The 17850-nt window shown below is 41.2% G+C and overlaps 1 protein-coding gene across 1 annotated transcript in view; it reads right to left on the bottom strand.

Moving 5' to 3' along the window:
* LOC138273633 (uncharacterized) overlaps positions 1–16646 on the bottom strand; it is a 1227671-nt gene extending 1211025 nt beyond the window's left edge. Inside the window, exon 1 of the mRNA XM_069218896.1 lies at positions 16137–16646. Within this exon, the coding sequence (XP_069074997.1) occupies positions 16137–16578 (442 nt within the window). The 5' untranslated portion in view covers positions 16579–16646. The remainder of the gene's footprint in view (positions 1–16136) is intronic.
* Positions 16647–17850: the final 1204 nt, after the last annotated feature.

The raw sequence follows: 17850 nt of genomic DNA on the forward strand, positions 1-17850 counted from the left end.
CAGAGAGATCCTTTTGTTACTTGGAGTTCATAAGTTTCATTTCTTCTAATATAACATATTCAGCTATCGGTGGAACTCTGCATACACATTGTAAAGCATAGGTTTAGAAACATTGTTTGTTTCCCTAATCTTTGGTTCATTTTTAGATTTCTGAAAAGGACTCCTTAGAATGGTAAAATAAATGTATTAGTATAATGCACTCAATCGTGTGATGTTGCACATCCAGTTCATGGTGTATATTCACAAAAACTTTGCACTTGGTGTGCATTACAAAAGTGATGCAACCCTGATGCAAAGTGCGGTTTTGGGATTTAGGTTACAGTGCAAACACTGAATTGCATTGTAAGACAGCCTTGAAGTAATAGAAAGTAGCACTATGCTCTACTTGTCGTTGTACCATACAACACATATACAAAGGAGTAAAGTGTTGAACTTTGTCAAAGCATAAACTTTCATGCCGGAAATATATCCTACCAGTATAAAACCAAAGCTTGACATCAACGCAGCACAGCAACTTTTGTTACTGTATTGCATGAAATCTTAGTAAATTGCCCCTTTGTTTCTCCAAACCAAGCATTCTTAACATATATTGCCCACCACTAAGTCTCCCACACTTTGTATACCTCAACAGCTTAATGTAACACTTTCTATACCTAGGCTTGAACACTTGCCTGACACGTTCTCTGTATAATATGTCTATGATGTAAAGCACTCTGACATGCTACATTGGGATGAATAGCACTATAGAACACTCACTAAGAAAAGAGTTATTGGTGCCAGAGCTTGGACGAGCTTGGTTCAAAACCAGACACACATTGCAGAGGCTAGAGACTTTAGAGGCTAGAGAAATGGCTTCATGGTGAGGGGGTACCATAAGGGAGCAGAGAGATGCGTATGTAGTGACAGCAGCAGAAGGAACAATATGAATGGGCCCATGGTAACCGCACTCGTCTTGCAGGTTCAATTGGCCAGTGTGTCTGAGGACAAGCCCTATGCAAAAGATCAGAGTTGGCCCACAACAGTAAGTTGGCTGGGTCATCAAAGGTCACATGATGCAACTACCTATAAGGTCAAAGGTCATGTAATGTCACTTTTTGCAACATTCCAAGTCAAATGTCACATGTTGCCAATTCGTATGATGTCACTAGATTAGAGGTCATGTGATCTCACATCCTGTGATGTCACATAGGTCTCAAAGGGAATATGAAGTTGCAACCCTGCCATTTTGGTGAATATACATCCATGATCTGATGTCTCTGGAGCTGGGTAAAGTGACAGAGACACCAGGGGTTGCCTCAAATACGGCTTTCAAGTGCCCATGCCCAATGGGGGAATAGCAGGTAAAATAAAAATCCCTGTCCAGCCCTGTAAATGGATTGAGAGATTGATATAAAAGCGCTGTCAACAGATCACATTCCGGCAGCTCCTGAAGCTACAAGCCAGTGCTCAATTTATTATCAAGAATAAATGTGAGGTCGCAGTGAAGCCTGCAGCTAGCACTATTGAATGTAGGCCTGCCAAATACCAGCGTGTCGTGAATACTGTGAAAAGTTCCACTTGGGATTTTTCTAAGTGTAAAGTTTTAGACATGTGCAGAAGTTTTAGAATCTTGTCTGCCTCCTATCTAGGCTTACATATTTTATTGTTTTTCTAATGAGCGCTGCCATAATATCATGGCCGCTTACTGAATAAAGCTGACATGTTTTCATTGTACTTAGTTATAGGAGCATATAGTCGACTTGTCAATTAAGATGAAACATTTATTGACATATTTGTTCAGCGTTGCTGATGATGTAGTGTCTACAAGTACTGTTTTATTTTATAGTATAAAAGAAAACTGGTGATAGGATATTATAAAAACCTATGTATCTGACCGTATGTTGGAGGGGCTTTGTTTTAGGACTACCCTACCACAGTTGATCCTAGTTTGCAGCAACAACCAGTCTCGGTCAAAGGGGTCTCCGAGAGAGGTGCAGAGACGTGTCTTTTAGCCTTGCACTGCTTATCACTACTAATCATTAGGCCTGGGAGAAATTGTAATTATGCCAGAGTAATCAGAGTAATTTCGGTAATTTTGTTGTACTCTTTTGACTAAAATTACCACAAACTGAACAATTATACTCGTTTGCATAACTATGATTAATTTGGTGCAAAAATCCTATCACAGGAGAACAAGAACAACAAACTTAGGGCCTGACATAAAGTTTGGTGGAGGGGTTACTCTGTCACAACAGTGACAAATATGCTATCTGCCAAAATATAAATCCCATAGGCTATAATGACAGAGTAACCAGTCTGCCAAACTCTAAATCAGGCCTTTAGTGAGGGAGCAGCTTCTGACTGCTGCTGACTGTCTTCTATTACATTTGGCGCTATTTTCATAGAGAAAAATTCATCCTCAGGTCCATTTTGGATGTGCACTAAGAAAATAGCACTAAATGCTGGGTGACACTCCTTGAGAAATTCTGCATAATCTCACATAATGTTGCCATAATTTAGCATATTTATGCTACAGCAAATTACGTGAATTACACCCACACCTGCTTATCATTCACATGCAAAAACTGTGATAGATAATGAATATGTAGCTACTTTGACAGAAGGCATGCTGTGCGATCCAGCCTAAGAAACTCACTTTATGGGCTTGCTATTTATTGCTTCTGCTCAAATTTAGTATTGCACTTAAAAGTAGGTATAGGGTGTTAGGATGTTGGAGATATTCCTATAGGTTTTGCTGGCCATGTCATGTATTGGTGCAGGTATTTTCCTGTTTTGGGTTGCCTCCGTATTTGCATATTTGATGCACTTGCCTTGGGTTTTAAAACATTTCAAAGCATATTCTCTGTTTCTTAGTGCTATCTTGAGTGTTTTATTTATTTACAAAAGAGGATTTGGAGTTCTGCAATGTCCATCAACTCATCCAATGGGGCTGATTGTGACTAAAATAATGCACAGCGTTGCTCAGTGAGTTGTGTGTGGGTTCCAGTCCAACTGGATTTCTAATTTGTATTAGTACATTAAACTAAACCCTGGCACCAAGGGATTAGAAATCTGACTTCTGCAACTGGGAAGAGGGGTGGGGGCAGATCATGACAAAGGCTCAGCAGTCTTGATAACACCTCATGTGTCTTTCATCTACTAACCTACTCTCCCTACCTCTTTATCTCATGATAACAGGTTCTTGCTTTCTGTCTTTGTTACGGTTTTTGCATCTTTTGCCTTCTACTGCTTTCCTCCTTGGGTATTTTTCACTCTGTTGCTCTGACCAAAGTCTGATGATAAAAAATAGTACCATTCCCACAACTGAATGCTGGAGGGCCTCACCTGGAACCAGCTTTTCAAGTTAAGCATTTCTGCTGCCGGTCTACAGCCGCTGCCAGCAGAAGTCTGAAAAAGTGAGTACTTGGGCCCTCTCTTAAAGTTACTCTAAAACATAGCAGACATGATAGGTTATTTATTAACATTCAAGCAGCCAACTCATCCATATCTTTAAGTCTTTAAGGGCTTATTCAGGGTAAAGAAATAAAGCATCAATGCTTATGCAGCCTGCATCTCTCTCTATAACCAACAATAAACATTCTAGAATGCTTCTTTACTTAATGACATCAACTTGGATTTTGAGATTTACTCAGGGGATTTCCCCTTTATACTTGTCCAAAGTCTCTGAGAAACAACAAGTTAAATTATTGCTGCTCCAGCCCAGAAAAGGCTCCTGCAACAAAACAGACAATCCCATAAATCAACAGCAAAGGAAGAAAATTATGTTAAAATGATTATCAGAAATATACTTTTCTTTCCAAAATATTACAGGGATTTTGGTATGACTACCTTTCAAATCAGAGCATACTGTATTTTTACACTACAGAAAACGGAGACTGGGGTCAAGTAGACTCCTCCAATAATCTAGAATAGAACACAAACAACTGTGGCATCTAAATTTTGCCAGTAAGTATTTTAAGGCAGAAGTACAGAAAAGCCTCTAGTCTGAAAGTGGAGGCAATCAGGAGATAAAGGCTAGTATCAGGAGATGAAGGCCGAATCTGCACTCCCAATCCTTTGTGTTAGAATCCCTTTCCCGGTGTTCCCTCTGCCACATTTTACCAAGCCTTTGTGAAATCTTTAGAAACCTCTTGAAAAAGGAGAGTTATCCTAACAGTAGCGTACAGTGGTACCGATCCCTGTGATAAATCATCATTTCTATTATGCAATTTAGATTGCGAACAAGAATACCACAGGATTTCAAGTCGTTGGGATTACTGGTACAGTAGATATTGGGAATTCCAGGGATGGAAATACCATATCTGCATTCTTGTACCACTAAGTAAGGAGGTTTATATGGAATAGCATATCCCCTAACATTGCAATAAAGAGGATACTGTAAATCACCTTGGAATTCTAAGACTTATAAAGGCACTCTGCCTGTAGCCTCATGCCATTATATGCAGATGCATATTCATCTGATTTTCATATTTCATTATGTTTTAAACATTGCTTCCTCATAAAAATGCAAATTTCATTAAAATATTTACCTTATTTAAATGCTCAATAAAACAAAGATTGCCAAAGATCAGAGGCTTTCATAAATATTTGATTAAAATGTTGATTATATGTGCAATTCTAAATCCAGCCAAAGCCCCTTCCCACATATTTGACTACTGGGAGAATATATTCAACCTCACATGTTTGTGTGTGGATATTTATGACATGTTGAGAGTTTGCAAGTCTATTATTGAACCTGACATCTTTGGCATGGTTTTCCCCTAAACGTTTGCCCCAAACTCCATTTCTTTGTGGATTACCTGGCACTCACAGTAGTCACTATTACCAGCATTCACCCCATCCCTTAAGCTGATAAGCTCATTTATAGGTTTGGAGCTGATAAGTTCATCAGCATGTTTGATCTGACATGTAGGTACTGGCAGATCACCTTAACGGAGGGGGCCAAAGAGAGATCTGCATTTTCTTCCCCAGAAGGCTACTTCTATTTTCAGCTGATGCTCTTTGGATCAAAGAACGGCCCTACCACCTCTGGAAGGTTGGTCAATCAGGTTCTGGCTGGATTGGAGTACATCAATGCCATCTACCTAGACAGCATTGCGATAATCTGACCTGTGCCACCTCAAAGAAGTGCTTCAGGTTCTGCAGAGAGCAAGCGCTACTATCAAGGCCAGTAAATGCTAGCTAGGGCACAGTTCAGATGTCTACTTCAGTCATCAAGTAGGAGGGGGTCAAGGTACAGCCCCTGTAGGCCAAGATGCAAACTATTCTGGCTTGTGAGCCCACCAAGATCCAGACAGAAGTGAGGGCCTTCCTGCACCTCACCATGTACTACAGGAGGTTTTTCAAGGTGTATGGCACCATTGTTGTTCTGTTGACAGAGCTGACTTCAAAGAGGCAGCCCAGACAGTTGATCTGGATGGAGGGGTACCGGACTGCTTTTGACACCCTGAAGAAGCCCATCTTTATGCACCCAGGCTCAAGGCCCCTATATTCTCCCAAGATTTAATTGTACAGATCAATGACTCAAAGCATGCCATAGAGGGACGTGCCCTCACAGCTAAACAAACAGGGCCTGGATCAACCAGCAGCCTTGATCAGCAAGAGGCTACTTTCCAGGGAATAGATGTTCAATGCAATTGAACGAGAAGCATTTGCAGTGGTCTGGATACTGAGAAGTTAAGACTATACCTCTTTGAGCTCACTTCTGGGTTCAGAGAGATCACAGATCTCTCAAATGGCTAATATAGATGAGGGAAGAGAATCCCGAATTGTTGAGGTGGTCCATCTCTCTCTACATGGAATTAACTTTACAGTGGAACATCGTCCTGGAACTGACCACTCCTATGTTAATGGTGTCTCCAAGATCTTCCACCTTAGCGAAGAGAACTCCATGAGGAGATGTACCCAGGGCCTGTAAATTAAAAGCTACTAGTGAGCCTGTGGCACTGATTGTGCCACCCAATTAAGTAGTCTTTGAAATACGTCTCAGGCCTACAATTGCAGCTTGTGGGTGAAGTTTTAAACTGCAATTTCAACTTGACAAGAAAAACCTTTTGTCAGACATAAAACTTCCTTCTCAATACTTGTTATGTCTCCTCTAGAGTAGCCCCTTGACAGCCCAGTGCATAGGGTGCAGTGTATTTAAAAAGTTGGACATATACTTTTAGGTTTTCCTAATAGTGAAAGTAGTTTTTTCATTACTGCAAGGCCTACCTCTCCCATAGGAAAACATTGGGTTACCTTATTACATTTAGTAAGCGCTAACTTTCAGTCGGGAGCAGGTTGGAATGTGAAGGTTGAAGTCTAATGTATTGTAATTTAAAACTGGAATGCTAAAATCGGATATTAAGTCACAATTATGAAAAGGCTACTTTGGCATTTTCTTGTTCTAACCATTTGGTGCCTGAAGCCTGTAACTTTGATCACATGACAGGATAAAGCAGCCAGTTGGTCTATGTGTACTGTTTACAGAGAGTGTGATAAAGGTAGACCCAGTGTTGGCAGGATGGGCCATTTCTGACTTGATAGGGGAGAGAAACTGACACCTATGACACTTGCAAATTACATGGCTTCTGCTTGAGCACAATAACAGGGTTTGCCACTAGTTCTTTTGTGCCTCGAGACAACCTGGGGCCAGAGCAGTGATGCAGGAAATTTGAAGCACCTCTGGAGTACAAACCTCTAGAACCTTCCCCAACTGCAAAGCGAGCACCAGGTATGAATACTGGACCCTCAGACCCCACTTCAGTACACATCTGCACCTGTGGAAGACTTAGAAGGATTGCTGTGCTGCTATGCTGCACAAGAAGGACTGCTATTCTACTGCCTTCCTACTCTGCTTCCCTGCTGCCTGAGTGAAAAGGACTGGACCTGTATCTTGAACTCAGGACCTCCAAAGTGACTTAAATGGCTAGTTGGCTGGCCTCTTGATCAGAGCCTAGGGGACAGAAATGGTTTTAACCACCTTGATACCAGCACCTGGACTGTGTCTGCTGTGATGCTTCCCCCGGAAGCGGTGCCATCCCAGTTCTGGACCCTTGGAAGTGGTCTTGAAGATGCTCTAATATCTAGTTGTAGTCTCTTGGCCTGAACCGAGGCAGCATGATGCATCCCCATGCAGCCAGCCTCGACTTAGAAGTGGCGCTGAGCAATGCATCCCTGATGCAGGACCTAGCATCACAGCCTGCAGCTCATCGGAACTGCCACTGTGCAAAGCATCCTCGATGCCGGGTTTGATTTGCAAGCCTCCATCAACAACATCCTCTATGATGAAGCAGGACATCCCATCACAATCCTAATCGACAGATCCATTGGAATCACCACTGTACACTGCTCAATGAATGACCTTGCATCACTGCCTACATCTCATCGGGACGCAACCTTGATGCTGGATCTCGCAAAGGTCTAAAAGCGTTTTTTAAACAAAGTTTTTTGTTAAGCGGATCTAAAAATGTACTACAAACTTCAAGTAACCGAACAAACGGTCAGTCAATCCAGCAGTTTATAGCAGGAGGGGAAACATTGCTTGGCATCCGATTGCCAGGGGGTGACCCAGCACTTGTTTAGTCCTGATGCTGTTGGTGTACTTGATTTATATTATTAGCTTCTCCAATGTTTGAGGAATATACACTCAGAATAGCTTTGTGATCTTCAGTGTCTTATGCAACATTATAAGATTTATAACAAAGTAGGGTTTATGTACTGAATTACTCCTCTTTTTGATTTTGCTCTGAGGATGCCAAACTAACAATCGGTCTTCATGTTTTACATGATTAGTTCCCCTTCAAGAGTGGATTCACCTCTAGAGTAGGGTCATTATGCATCTTCATTAAATATAGTGGTCGTGAAGATGGTCTTTGGGATTCACAACGTATGAAATGAAAACGTGGACGAACAGCCCATCTCTCCTTTTGATGATTTTTTATCTTCACGCGTTTTGTCTTAATACCAAGAGGAACATTAATGTGCTTTCACTACAGAGTGGGTCTTCAGTACATTTCCAATTGTTAAGAAGCAACACTCTGAGCTTTTTTGGAAAACACATTGTCAATGTGCTATTTGTTATCATTATCTTTTAAACCCATTATTTATTTTCTGATTCAACCTAATATAATTTTTTGTATTTAGAAAACATATATGCCTGTCTTTGTGATTGATTCAACACTGTACTGTTTCAGATTCATGAAACTGTATATACAATGTCACTCAAAAACATCCTAAACTAATCTAATGTAAATGATATAATTTCTTGTTGGCATTTTACTAAACCTAACTTTCTAAAAGTAACAGTTTTCAAAATTATAATCAAAAGTCCAACTTCACCATAAAGGAGGATTCTCACTACAATTCCGAAGACACCAAACATGAACCGTTAACCTATTTCCATTTGGAAATTACAGCTTATTAAATGTAATAAAGTACCTCCAATGTTATCCAAAGGAGAGGTACTTGTAACAGAGAACAAATTGAAGAGTTTTTCACAATCAGGACAACTTACAATTACATGCCCTATGTTTTAAATACATTACACCCTGCCCTGTAGGCTGTTCAGGGTCTACCCTAGGGGTGACCTCTATGTATTAAAAAGGCAGGTCTGAGCTTGGCAAAAGGTTCATTTTGCCAGGTCAAAATGGCAGTTTAAAACTTCACACACATGTTGCAAGGGCAGTCCTGGGACCGGTGTGTAAGGCCACTTAGGTGGGTGGCACAAGTGCTGTAGGCTCACTAGGAGCATTTAATTTACAGGCGGCCCTGGATACATGTAGTGCCACTTTACTATGGATTTATAAGTTGATTAATTGTGTCAGTTGTGGGTAAGCCAATTCTACCATGTTTAGTGGAGAGAGCACAAACAGTTTAGGTCTAGTTTACTTTACTAGTGTACTTTAGCTGCGGCACAGTGTGCAGAGTCCTAAAACTCAACAAAAACAGGATCAGAAAATAGAGGCACAAATTTTGGGACTGATCCTACCAAATGGACCAAATCTAACGACCCCAAAATTGTCTGCCCATGCCTTACAACTGTTACACAGTGGCAAAGGAGTAATGGGTAAGCCATACATAATACGGCTTCTGGTATGTATCCCTATCCCAAAAGTAAAAAAAAAAAAAAACACCTGTCGTCCTTGACCAACCACCAACACCTTCCCTGCCCTTCTCTCCCTTCCTGCAGCAGTGATTTCTGCTGTCATTGAAAGTCTTCAAACAGAGAGGCCCTAACAGGATCTCAGAGAGCCCTTTCAGCCTGGCCTGGAAGGCCTCTATGCCATATCAACAGTAGGCTGTTGCTACAGGATAACTGTTAGTTAGCAGACTGAAAAACTAAAATAAATGATAGTGGGTCTTTCTATGGAAGCCATTCATAACAATATATACTTTTATCTAGAGTTATTAAGGGTAATACACAAAGAACAAATTCTCAACTGTGGTGAGGTGCTGAAATTTAATGATGTCCATGTAACATTTTTATAAGGTCAACCCAAATATAAAATTGAAGCCACAATGGAATTTACCAGATTGAATCTGTTCTCAGGAAAACAAGTGTTAGTTCAATCCAGAGGTAACACTCAACAGCGCAAAAAAATTAAAAATGTCTCACAAATCTGGAATGAACCACAATATGACAGGCTGTTTCAACAATATTTAAATAATGTATAAAACGTGGAGCCCAAAGTGAATCTCCCATTGGCAGTTTTCATTGATTAATAACACTATACTGGCTCATAGAGGTATAATTTGTTTCTAATTATAAAGAATTAATTGGTTAATCAATAGTTTATTCAGTGAGCAAAGGTTCATTTCTAGAATCAGAAAATATGAATTAGAACATTTGTAATATTACAGATATAAGAAAAGAATGTTGTATTACGAATAAATATGCGGCAAGTGTTCTGATGAGTTTCAATGTGTCACCTTTTACATAGTGCTATATGTTCAGAAAGCAATGATGATTGAGCATAGTATTTGAAATGTCAATGATGTTTTGATCCTTCTCAATATTTACTGGGCATGGACAAACAGGGCTAGAGAGCAAGTATGCTGATGTGGAGGTTGATTAAATTGGCCATAGGGAACGTCTCAGTTGGTCACACAAACAGTGTGTAATTAAAATGATGGCGCCACTTGAATAAACAGAAATGCCCAACAGCCAGAAGGGTGAAACCTGGCAGATGAATAAAGTACTCAAAGTAATTTAAATGGACCACAATTGTTGGAGATGGTCTCTGGGTTTGGGAAATTTGTGGTCCATTTGAAATTGAAATTACTCCTCTGTAAGTATATCCTGCTAAGTTAAATTATGCAGTAGTAATACACGCTCAAGGGGCGGGGAGTGAACAGATCAACATGTGATTTGTTTCGTGAGTTGGTGAACACTCTGAACCCTATGAGTTTGTGAGCATTCATAAACTATCCTCCAGCCCTGTCCCACCTTGGAGAGGGTCAGGGATGACAGGAGCAACTTCCCTCTCATCTTGTGAAGGGGATCAGAACATCCCCAAACGTTGTGTGGGTATAGGGTAAGGGGTTTAGCAACAATAACTATTTCCACATGAAGAAAAACAAGAAAAAGAAATGAGCCATTGCAGATAGGTGCTGGCTTATTGCAGTGCAGACTTGAACTGAGTATAGAATTCCGCATACTGGGTTCACCAACGCCCAAAAATCTGCAAATGTTTTATACCGCCATCATAAATTGAAGGCAAAAGCAACAGAGAAAGAAGTGTCCCAACTCTGCACTGAACAGTTACATTTCTCTTTCGCTCATGCTGTAGAAATCACAATCACCCAACAGAGCAGAAGGTGTGGTGAACATATGTACATATTCTGATAACATGCCACTAGATCATATTGAGGAGTGGCTCCAGAGACCAAGAAACATGTCAGTGCTTCATATCAGTGATGTTTTGCTAGGTATAATATTTTATTTGCACCTTATGTGATGTGAGTAACTGTAGATCATGTTGTTCATCTAAATTGTTTGAAGAAGATGATCACTTAAAATCAAAATTCTCTTTGTAAGGGCTGGCAATTAGATAAATGACGGCTGATTAACTATGCTTATGTTGCTCTAATAAGCAACTATTTTGCAACTAGTTATGGGCAATTGAACACTGCTAGACATGTCGATATGGGTATCATTGGTGTTGATCTGAGCTCAGTGAATTGTTTAGATGGGTTTTCATATCTTTTTCTGATGCTGCTACAGAACAATATTTTTCTGTGAACTCTCTCCCATTATATTTCTATTGTCATTACTATATCATAGGCTGATAGCATTGTATTTGTATCTTGTATTGTATCCTTATATATGTAGTTGTTGCGGCAGGAATGCTTCCTACATGGTTTTGCAAGTGTGCATCAGCTGCAAACCTTTTACTATTAAACGATAATAAACTATGTTTATTATCATTTTATAGTGAAAGGGGTTGGGCCATGGGCTATGACGGGGATGGGGGTGTGCACATCTCTGGCCGGCCAAACACACAAGAGCACTGTGGTCTCTCAAGCCCAGCACTGTGCTGCCGGGCTGGAGAGAGCAGGCACAGGCTCCCCGTCTGCTTGGGAGCGCCCTGACTGGGTGATCTCAGCCAATCCTAACACTACTCTGAGCAGCGTCAGGATTGGCTGCAAGGCAGGCTGGGAGCCTGTGCCTGCAGACTGCAGGAGAGGAGAGGCATGGTGGTGGCGAGGGCAGTGGTGACAGCGAGTGAAGGTAAGTGCACATCACGCCACCCTCACCCCTTTAAAGCCCCGTGAGCTGCTCCTATACTCAAATGCAAGATTCTGGAGGCTTGCACCAAGTATTTCTTTCTTGAAGACAGGACTACAATTTTTGTGCCTGCTGACATAAGCTTCAACCTAACATATACAGCTGAATCCGTTTGCTAAATTCTGGGTGCATGACTACATCATCTGTATGTTAGAATGTGAAGCATGAGTCAGTGGAGTGTGGAGTTTATGAAACGATTTTTAGATTTCCACTGACTGAATACTGCACAGGATGGAGGCAGGATAAAGCTCATTGGGCTGACATTGTATGTTTCTAGCATTCCTGGGGCTTTTGTGTCAGGATGGAGACAGGACTGAACTCCTTCTAGAGGTTCAGAAATTACAGTGTGATCGTGCCCTGCTTTTTGTTCCACCCTGGAGCAAACATATTAGTCTAGATAGAGGGTATGGGGATGGGAAGAGAGTGGTCACTTCTAAGGGAAAGTTCAGAGCCTGCTTTGTGGTCTGCCCCTTGAGGTGCCGTTCACGAACCTGATAGCTGTCAGGTGTGAGGAATGTCTGTGCTCATGTTATAGCTGCTCTTATTGAAGAGTCTTCACATAAGTCCTCTGCTGCTGACCCCTCACCTGAAGACAAAGGCTCTGTCTGCTTTAGAGGAGATAAAAACATACAAAGAAAAAGAGAATCACCTCATACTGGTTCTAGAGCAGAGCATAGAGAATCAACATTTAATGTATGGAAGTATAAAAAGAGGACTAGAGCAAACACAAATTAGTCCAGGGCTGGTGTCACTGATGACTAGTCCACCTGAGGTGAAGAGACACCAGATGAAAAAGCCTGCATCTACTTGCCAGAGGAGACATGTTGGTCTGCCATGGAAAGGAGTCTGTCAGAAGGCTGTGCTGGATGAAGTCTGCCCAAAGAGAAGCCCAGCAAGAACACACAGGCAGAGGCTCTGGCCAGAAGGAATGAGATGAACTTTATACAAGCCAACTAAAACCTGCACAGACATTGAAAATGCCACCCAGAGTTTAGGATGTATCCTGCACTATAATCCATGCACCTGTTAATTTCAAAAACAGTAAATATTCCTGATCCCCTTGCTGGCTTGAAAGTTAGAGTGATAGCTGCCTTTTGATTACCAGTGAGATTTTGCAAGGCCCGACCCTGAAGTTAGAGTAAGGAAACCTGCATCTCAAAGGCTGGAAGCACTCAACATTAAGATGAAAATGACCCCATTCCCCTGGTCAACCCAATATCCACTGTATACCTAGAACATGTAGCACCTAGAAGAATGAGCCACCACTGTGTGTGGTGAACTATGGAACAAGTACTGCTGCAAGAAGCTGCCTTTCTGTGACCACTGTCTGCCACCTTTGTGTGATAAAGACCCTGCAGGATCCTGGAATGATCTCTAGTCCCCTTAAAGACTCCTGTGAAATTGTCAATGAACTGTGGGCAGGCACTCACCTTTGTTTTAAAGGTGGGCTTTTGTTTGGGCGTGAACCTCACCAGAGACATCAACCAATTCCCATCAAAACTGTGACATTTGCAACCTTGCTGCCTGTGTCTAGGATGGGGTGTGATGATGGGCTATACAACAACAACAGAAACCTCACAATTGAAGTCCCACTACAATATGGAGGTAAATCTGCAGAAAATAGCATTGTTAAGAAGTTAAGAAGCTCCGGTTTCTATAACTATTACGTAATGAGGTATAAGTGCAAGAGACAAACCTTTGGGTCATAGGCACTTTAATTTGCTTGCATCCTCTACTATGAGTCTGCACCTGTGTATTTCCTTTTGCTTTTCATTTTAAAAGCCGTTCTTACGATACTGCAATATACCACGTTTTTGCACATTATCATTCTGTGTCATAAAGCATAATTGGTATAGCAAAGTCCTTTTTTTTCACAAGTGAAAGCACTGGGCTTGACATTCGCTCTTAAGAGCTATTGTGTTGAATGTTGGGTTCTGAATCTCTAATCCCACACCAACATCCTAGGTAAACTTTGAACTACTTATCTTGCTACCCTGACTGTCTAGTGCTAAAAGGGGATACTTGGTGCTCAGTTATCCGTGGTCATACAAGTAGTGCTTTATGTGTAAAGAAAATCAGTGCCAAGGACCCTCATCAGGAGGTCACTGCAGCTTGCACAGCCAGTGACATTACTTGCACAACTACTAACCATCACACTGCTACGAGTGTGAGAATTCAGACTGTTCGAGGCCCCCAAAGCTATAAGTATGGCTTGGGCAACATATATTAGTTGTTTTAATGCATATTGTTCTGCTTATCTCCAAATTACACAAATAGCTGTCATAAATTCTGGTAAATAAGTGCCAGTGCCGAGTATCGAAAACAACGGCTCATATTAAGCTGTGCATAAAAGGCCTGGCCCTAGAACATCAGTGGTAAACTGACCTAGCTCCAGCATTTGAAGCCCAGTAACCCTTGTATGCCCCAGGATGCTGCATGGGTTCTCGCATAAATTATTTGCTCTTTTTCTTCTGTAATGTAATGGATTCACAGTGCATGCTCCGTGCCCTCTGTTTGTACAAAATTGATCCCTCTTTCTGTATTTGACTTTTCTTCAAGTTCAATGTGAATAAAGAACAAAATGTTAGTTATTGTTGAAATAAATAGGTATACTCTAGGTTGGCATTAACACACTGCTTCCTACATAGGTTTGTGAAAGTGGTCAAAAGACATAGCTTAAGTGCATCCAAACCTGCGTTCTCCTGCAGAATGCTTCAATATGTCGTGCAAAGATGCAGTACCAATGAAGCTGAACAGGCCCTATGCCAGATGTTACTAAATTCTTTCTACTCTGCAGCATTATCTTGGTTGAGGGGAGCAACAGCTTCCTTAACCTCAAACCACAAAATGTCCTACGCCAGGAATGTGTGAGGGATTAACGTCTCTGGGCTAGCACTTGACGCAAGATAGCGTAATAGTCTCTACTAGGTCACTACTGAGAGAGATCACCAGAAGTGGTCTTATGGGTGACATTGTAGTGATCTCACCAAGGCTTTTCAGAACTGGTTGCCAGGAACTAGAGAGAGCGCGAGAGAGAGACAGAGACAGAGTGAATGTGTTTAAATGCACTTCCTCATCTCAGAATTATTTTTGTGATTTACTGTATGAAAAATCAGCCATCAACGTTGACTTTGAAGGGGCTATCCTGACCGGGTCTTTGATTTAATGTAGTTTTGAGAATTCGCAATTGCAAAGAATACAGGAAGTCAAGTGACTCTAGGAACCAAACCTAATTTTCTAAAAGATGTGAAGAGATACAAACGCTTCAAACTAGTCTTTTTATTACAAATTTATAGTGTTATGCATTCATAAATGAAATTCTCTAGGACTCAGGTAAAACGCTTGTTTTTCTTTTATAAAGAAGAACTTTCCTAAACCATGTCCAGAAATAAAAATAATATTTAGCACTCAGGCGAATATTAAGTCTGGTTTAGCCAATCAGAATGTTTAGAATGCTAGCACTAACAATTGCTGTAAGTCTGCAAGTTCAGTGAAAGAGTGGAACGTGGAACCAATAGAGACAGTTAACCTGTTGGCCTGCCTGTGTGGACTGACAACATGCTGTTAGACATTAACAACAGTTAATTGCTCTTCCCTCATGGTGTGTCCTTGTCTTCAGCTCGGGCCCATACTTGCATGGTGAACAAGTAACAGCCAATGCTTATTTATGTTCTCCCATACTTGGTTCTAGCCATAGGCAAAGCAATCATCTCAGCAGAAGGCAGAATCCAGGCCCAGAATATTTATGTTTGAAGTACATTGATACCAGACCAGACAAACATTTGTACATATGCAACAGCAGATTCAAAATGACTTGAACCTTGTCCAAAAGTCAATGTATTGATCTGAAATGCTCTGCCACTCTGGTGTCTCTGAGGCCATGCACAGGCCTCCCCACTATCTGTTCAACGTTGAACTCTCCGAAGCCTAATACATTTAGAGTCAGGTAATTTGGCATAAAGGACATTTCTATAACAAAGAAATTAGGTGACTAAAGTTCTCGGCACAACAGAATACTTTCAGACTGAATGAAAGGAAAACAGTTTAAATTGAAAGTAAGAGGCTTTAAACACCGATCACCCCAGATGATATGGCCACAGTGATCAGACCAAGAGTTCCTATATATTTTACCCCCTTTCTTGACTGACCTGTTTTGTCAACTTTGAGTTTCTACTGAATTAATTTATTAGTTGGTGTTCATAACAACTGCAATTATCAGTAGGAGAGACAACTGACAGACTAGTTGGGAGCATAATGGTCATTACCCAGATGTTATTTCTGTTTAAGCTAGTAATGTTGACTGAATAGTCAAGAAGGAGAACATATGCAATAAGTGATCTACAGTAAGTGAAAAAATACGACTTACCTAAGCATTGTAACAGCGACTCATCATTCAGAGACAACAGAAGGTAACCATCCACTGTATTTTCTGCAAACATCTGCTGATAAAATTCTCGAATTCCAAGATGCGCTAACCATTCCTGAACATCTTCCACTCTCCAGGTAACAAGGCTCTTTCGTCTAAATTCTCCCTTGGTCTCCGTGGGACATGGTGGGTTAAACTGGAAAGGTGTTCTAATTATTGAATACTTGTCTATTTCAGAACTCAAGTTGCCTATCACTAGTGAACATTTCTCAGAAAGGCTTGTTTTCATGAGTTTGGCCCCCGTTAAGTCTATTGCCCCACGGAATAGGGTAGAGAGGGTTTTGGGGATCTCAACCGATGTGAACAGAATGGGAAAAACCTTAGGCGGCTTCTCGGCACTATTTGATCGTTCAAATAAAATCTTACTCTCCAGAACAGACATGGGGCATGAAAAATACGATTCTGATAGAAAAATTATGGCTGCTCTGCATTTTTCAACGACTTCCAGTCGATGGAACACCCACATTGGAGAAAACGGAATGACTTTGTCCGCATCGAACCAAATGTCTCCTGCTAAATTGTTTTCCTTCAGCTGGCGGACAGTTTCGCTCACAAACTTCCGTTCCAGAAAACTTGAGTCTGAAGAGTATGAAACGAAAATTAGCTTCGAAGTTCTTTTTTTGTTTGCTTTTTTCTCTGGAGGTGAAGGAACAGACCCATCCTCCATTTCTAAGGAACTTGCAGGTAGATTCACTTCATGAGGATAAATTTCCACTCGTGGAATCTCCTCAGTGTGTTGATTCTTAGCACCATCTGGCAAAATGATAAGACCTCTGTCGATGTCTTCTTTTTTCTCTTCCTCTGTATGTTCATCTGTATGAATTTCTGCAGAAGAGGGTTCGATCGGATTTTCTCCTTCACACTGTTGGAGTCCCATGTGTTTTTGCTCCATCCTATATCAAAAGATAATATTAGGATTATAACACCATTATTTTCAGCGAGGTTCTTCTACTTGTACTGGGTACATCTGTTGTGCTAGACTGGGACCAAGTTACATTTTGAGGCTGACCATGATGAATACCTGCTCTGATACACTGAGCGCAAGGCCTCGGTCAAACTTTTACATTGAGACTTAGTTGTTTTTCTTGACGTGGGCGAGGCTTCTCATCAGGCTGGGATCCAATGCAATGTCATTGGCTTGGCTCAGTGCGAGCAACCAGCCAACTCCTGGAAATCTCATCGATAGGGAAAGGTTTCCAAGCTTCAGCAGGACAAACCTGAAATTCAAGCTGGGTTGCGGTTCATCAGCAGCAGCTTGACTCTCATCGACAGGTCAGTCACCTTATGGAGCTTTTTCCAAAAGTTGCACCAAACAACTCCACACTTCTGAAACGTCTTCCTGAAGTTCCTCTTGGGGGTTTAAAGTGTCCAAAACAGAAATCCAAAGGTCTAGAAACTCTGAGATGGTCCTTGAAAGTTTGGACTATAATTCCCACTATCCATATGGCTAAATCCTAAAAGGTCCACTGGACACACACCAGGCTGGGAATTTCTTGTTGAAGATGGTGCAGGAAAGCTCTGTTAACCTGTTGCTTTCAGGGAGTCCACTACTTAATCGTTTTGAAAGCAAGGCAAAATCCTCAGGGATGTAACTCCTAGTGTGCAGCAGGAGCAGTACTTCAGAGAGCAGTCCTTCAGGGTGCACACCAGGGTT

Source organism: Pleurodeles waltl, chromosome 2_2 (assembly GCF_031143425.1).
Source record: "Pleurodeles waltl isolate 20211129_DDA chromosome 2_2, aPleWal1.hap1.20221129, whole genome shotgun sequence".
Lineage (NCBI taxonomy): Eukaryota > Metazoa > Chordata > Amphibia > Caudata > Salamandridae > Pleurodeles > Pleurodeles waltl.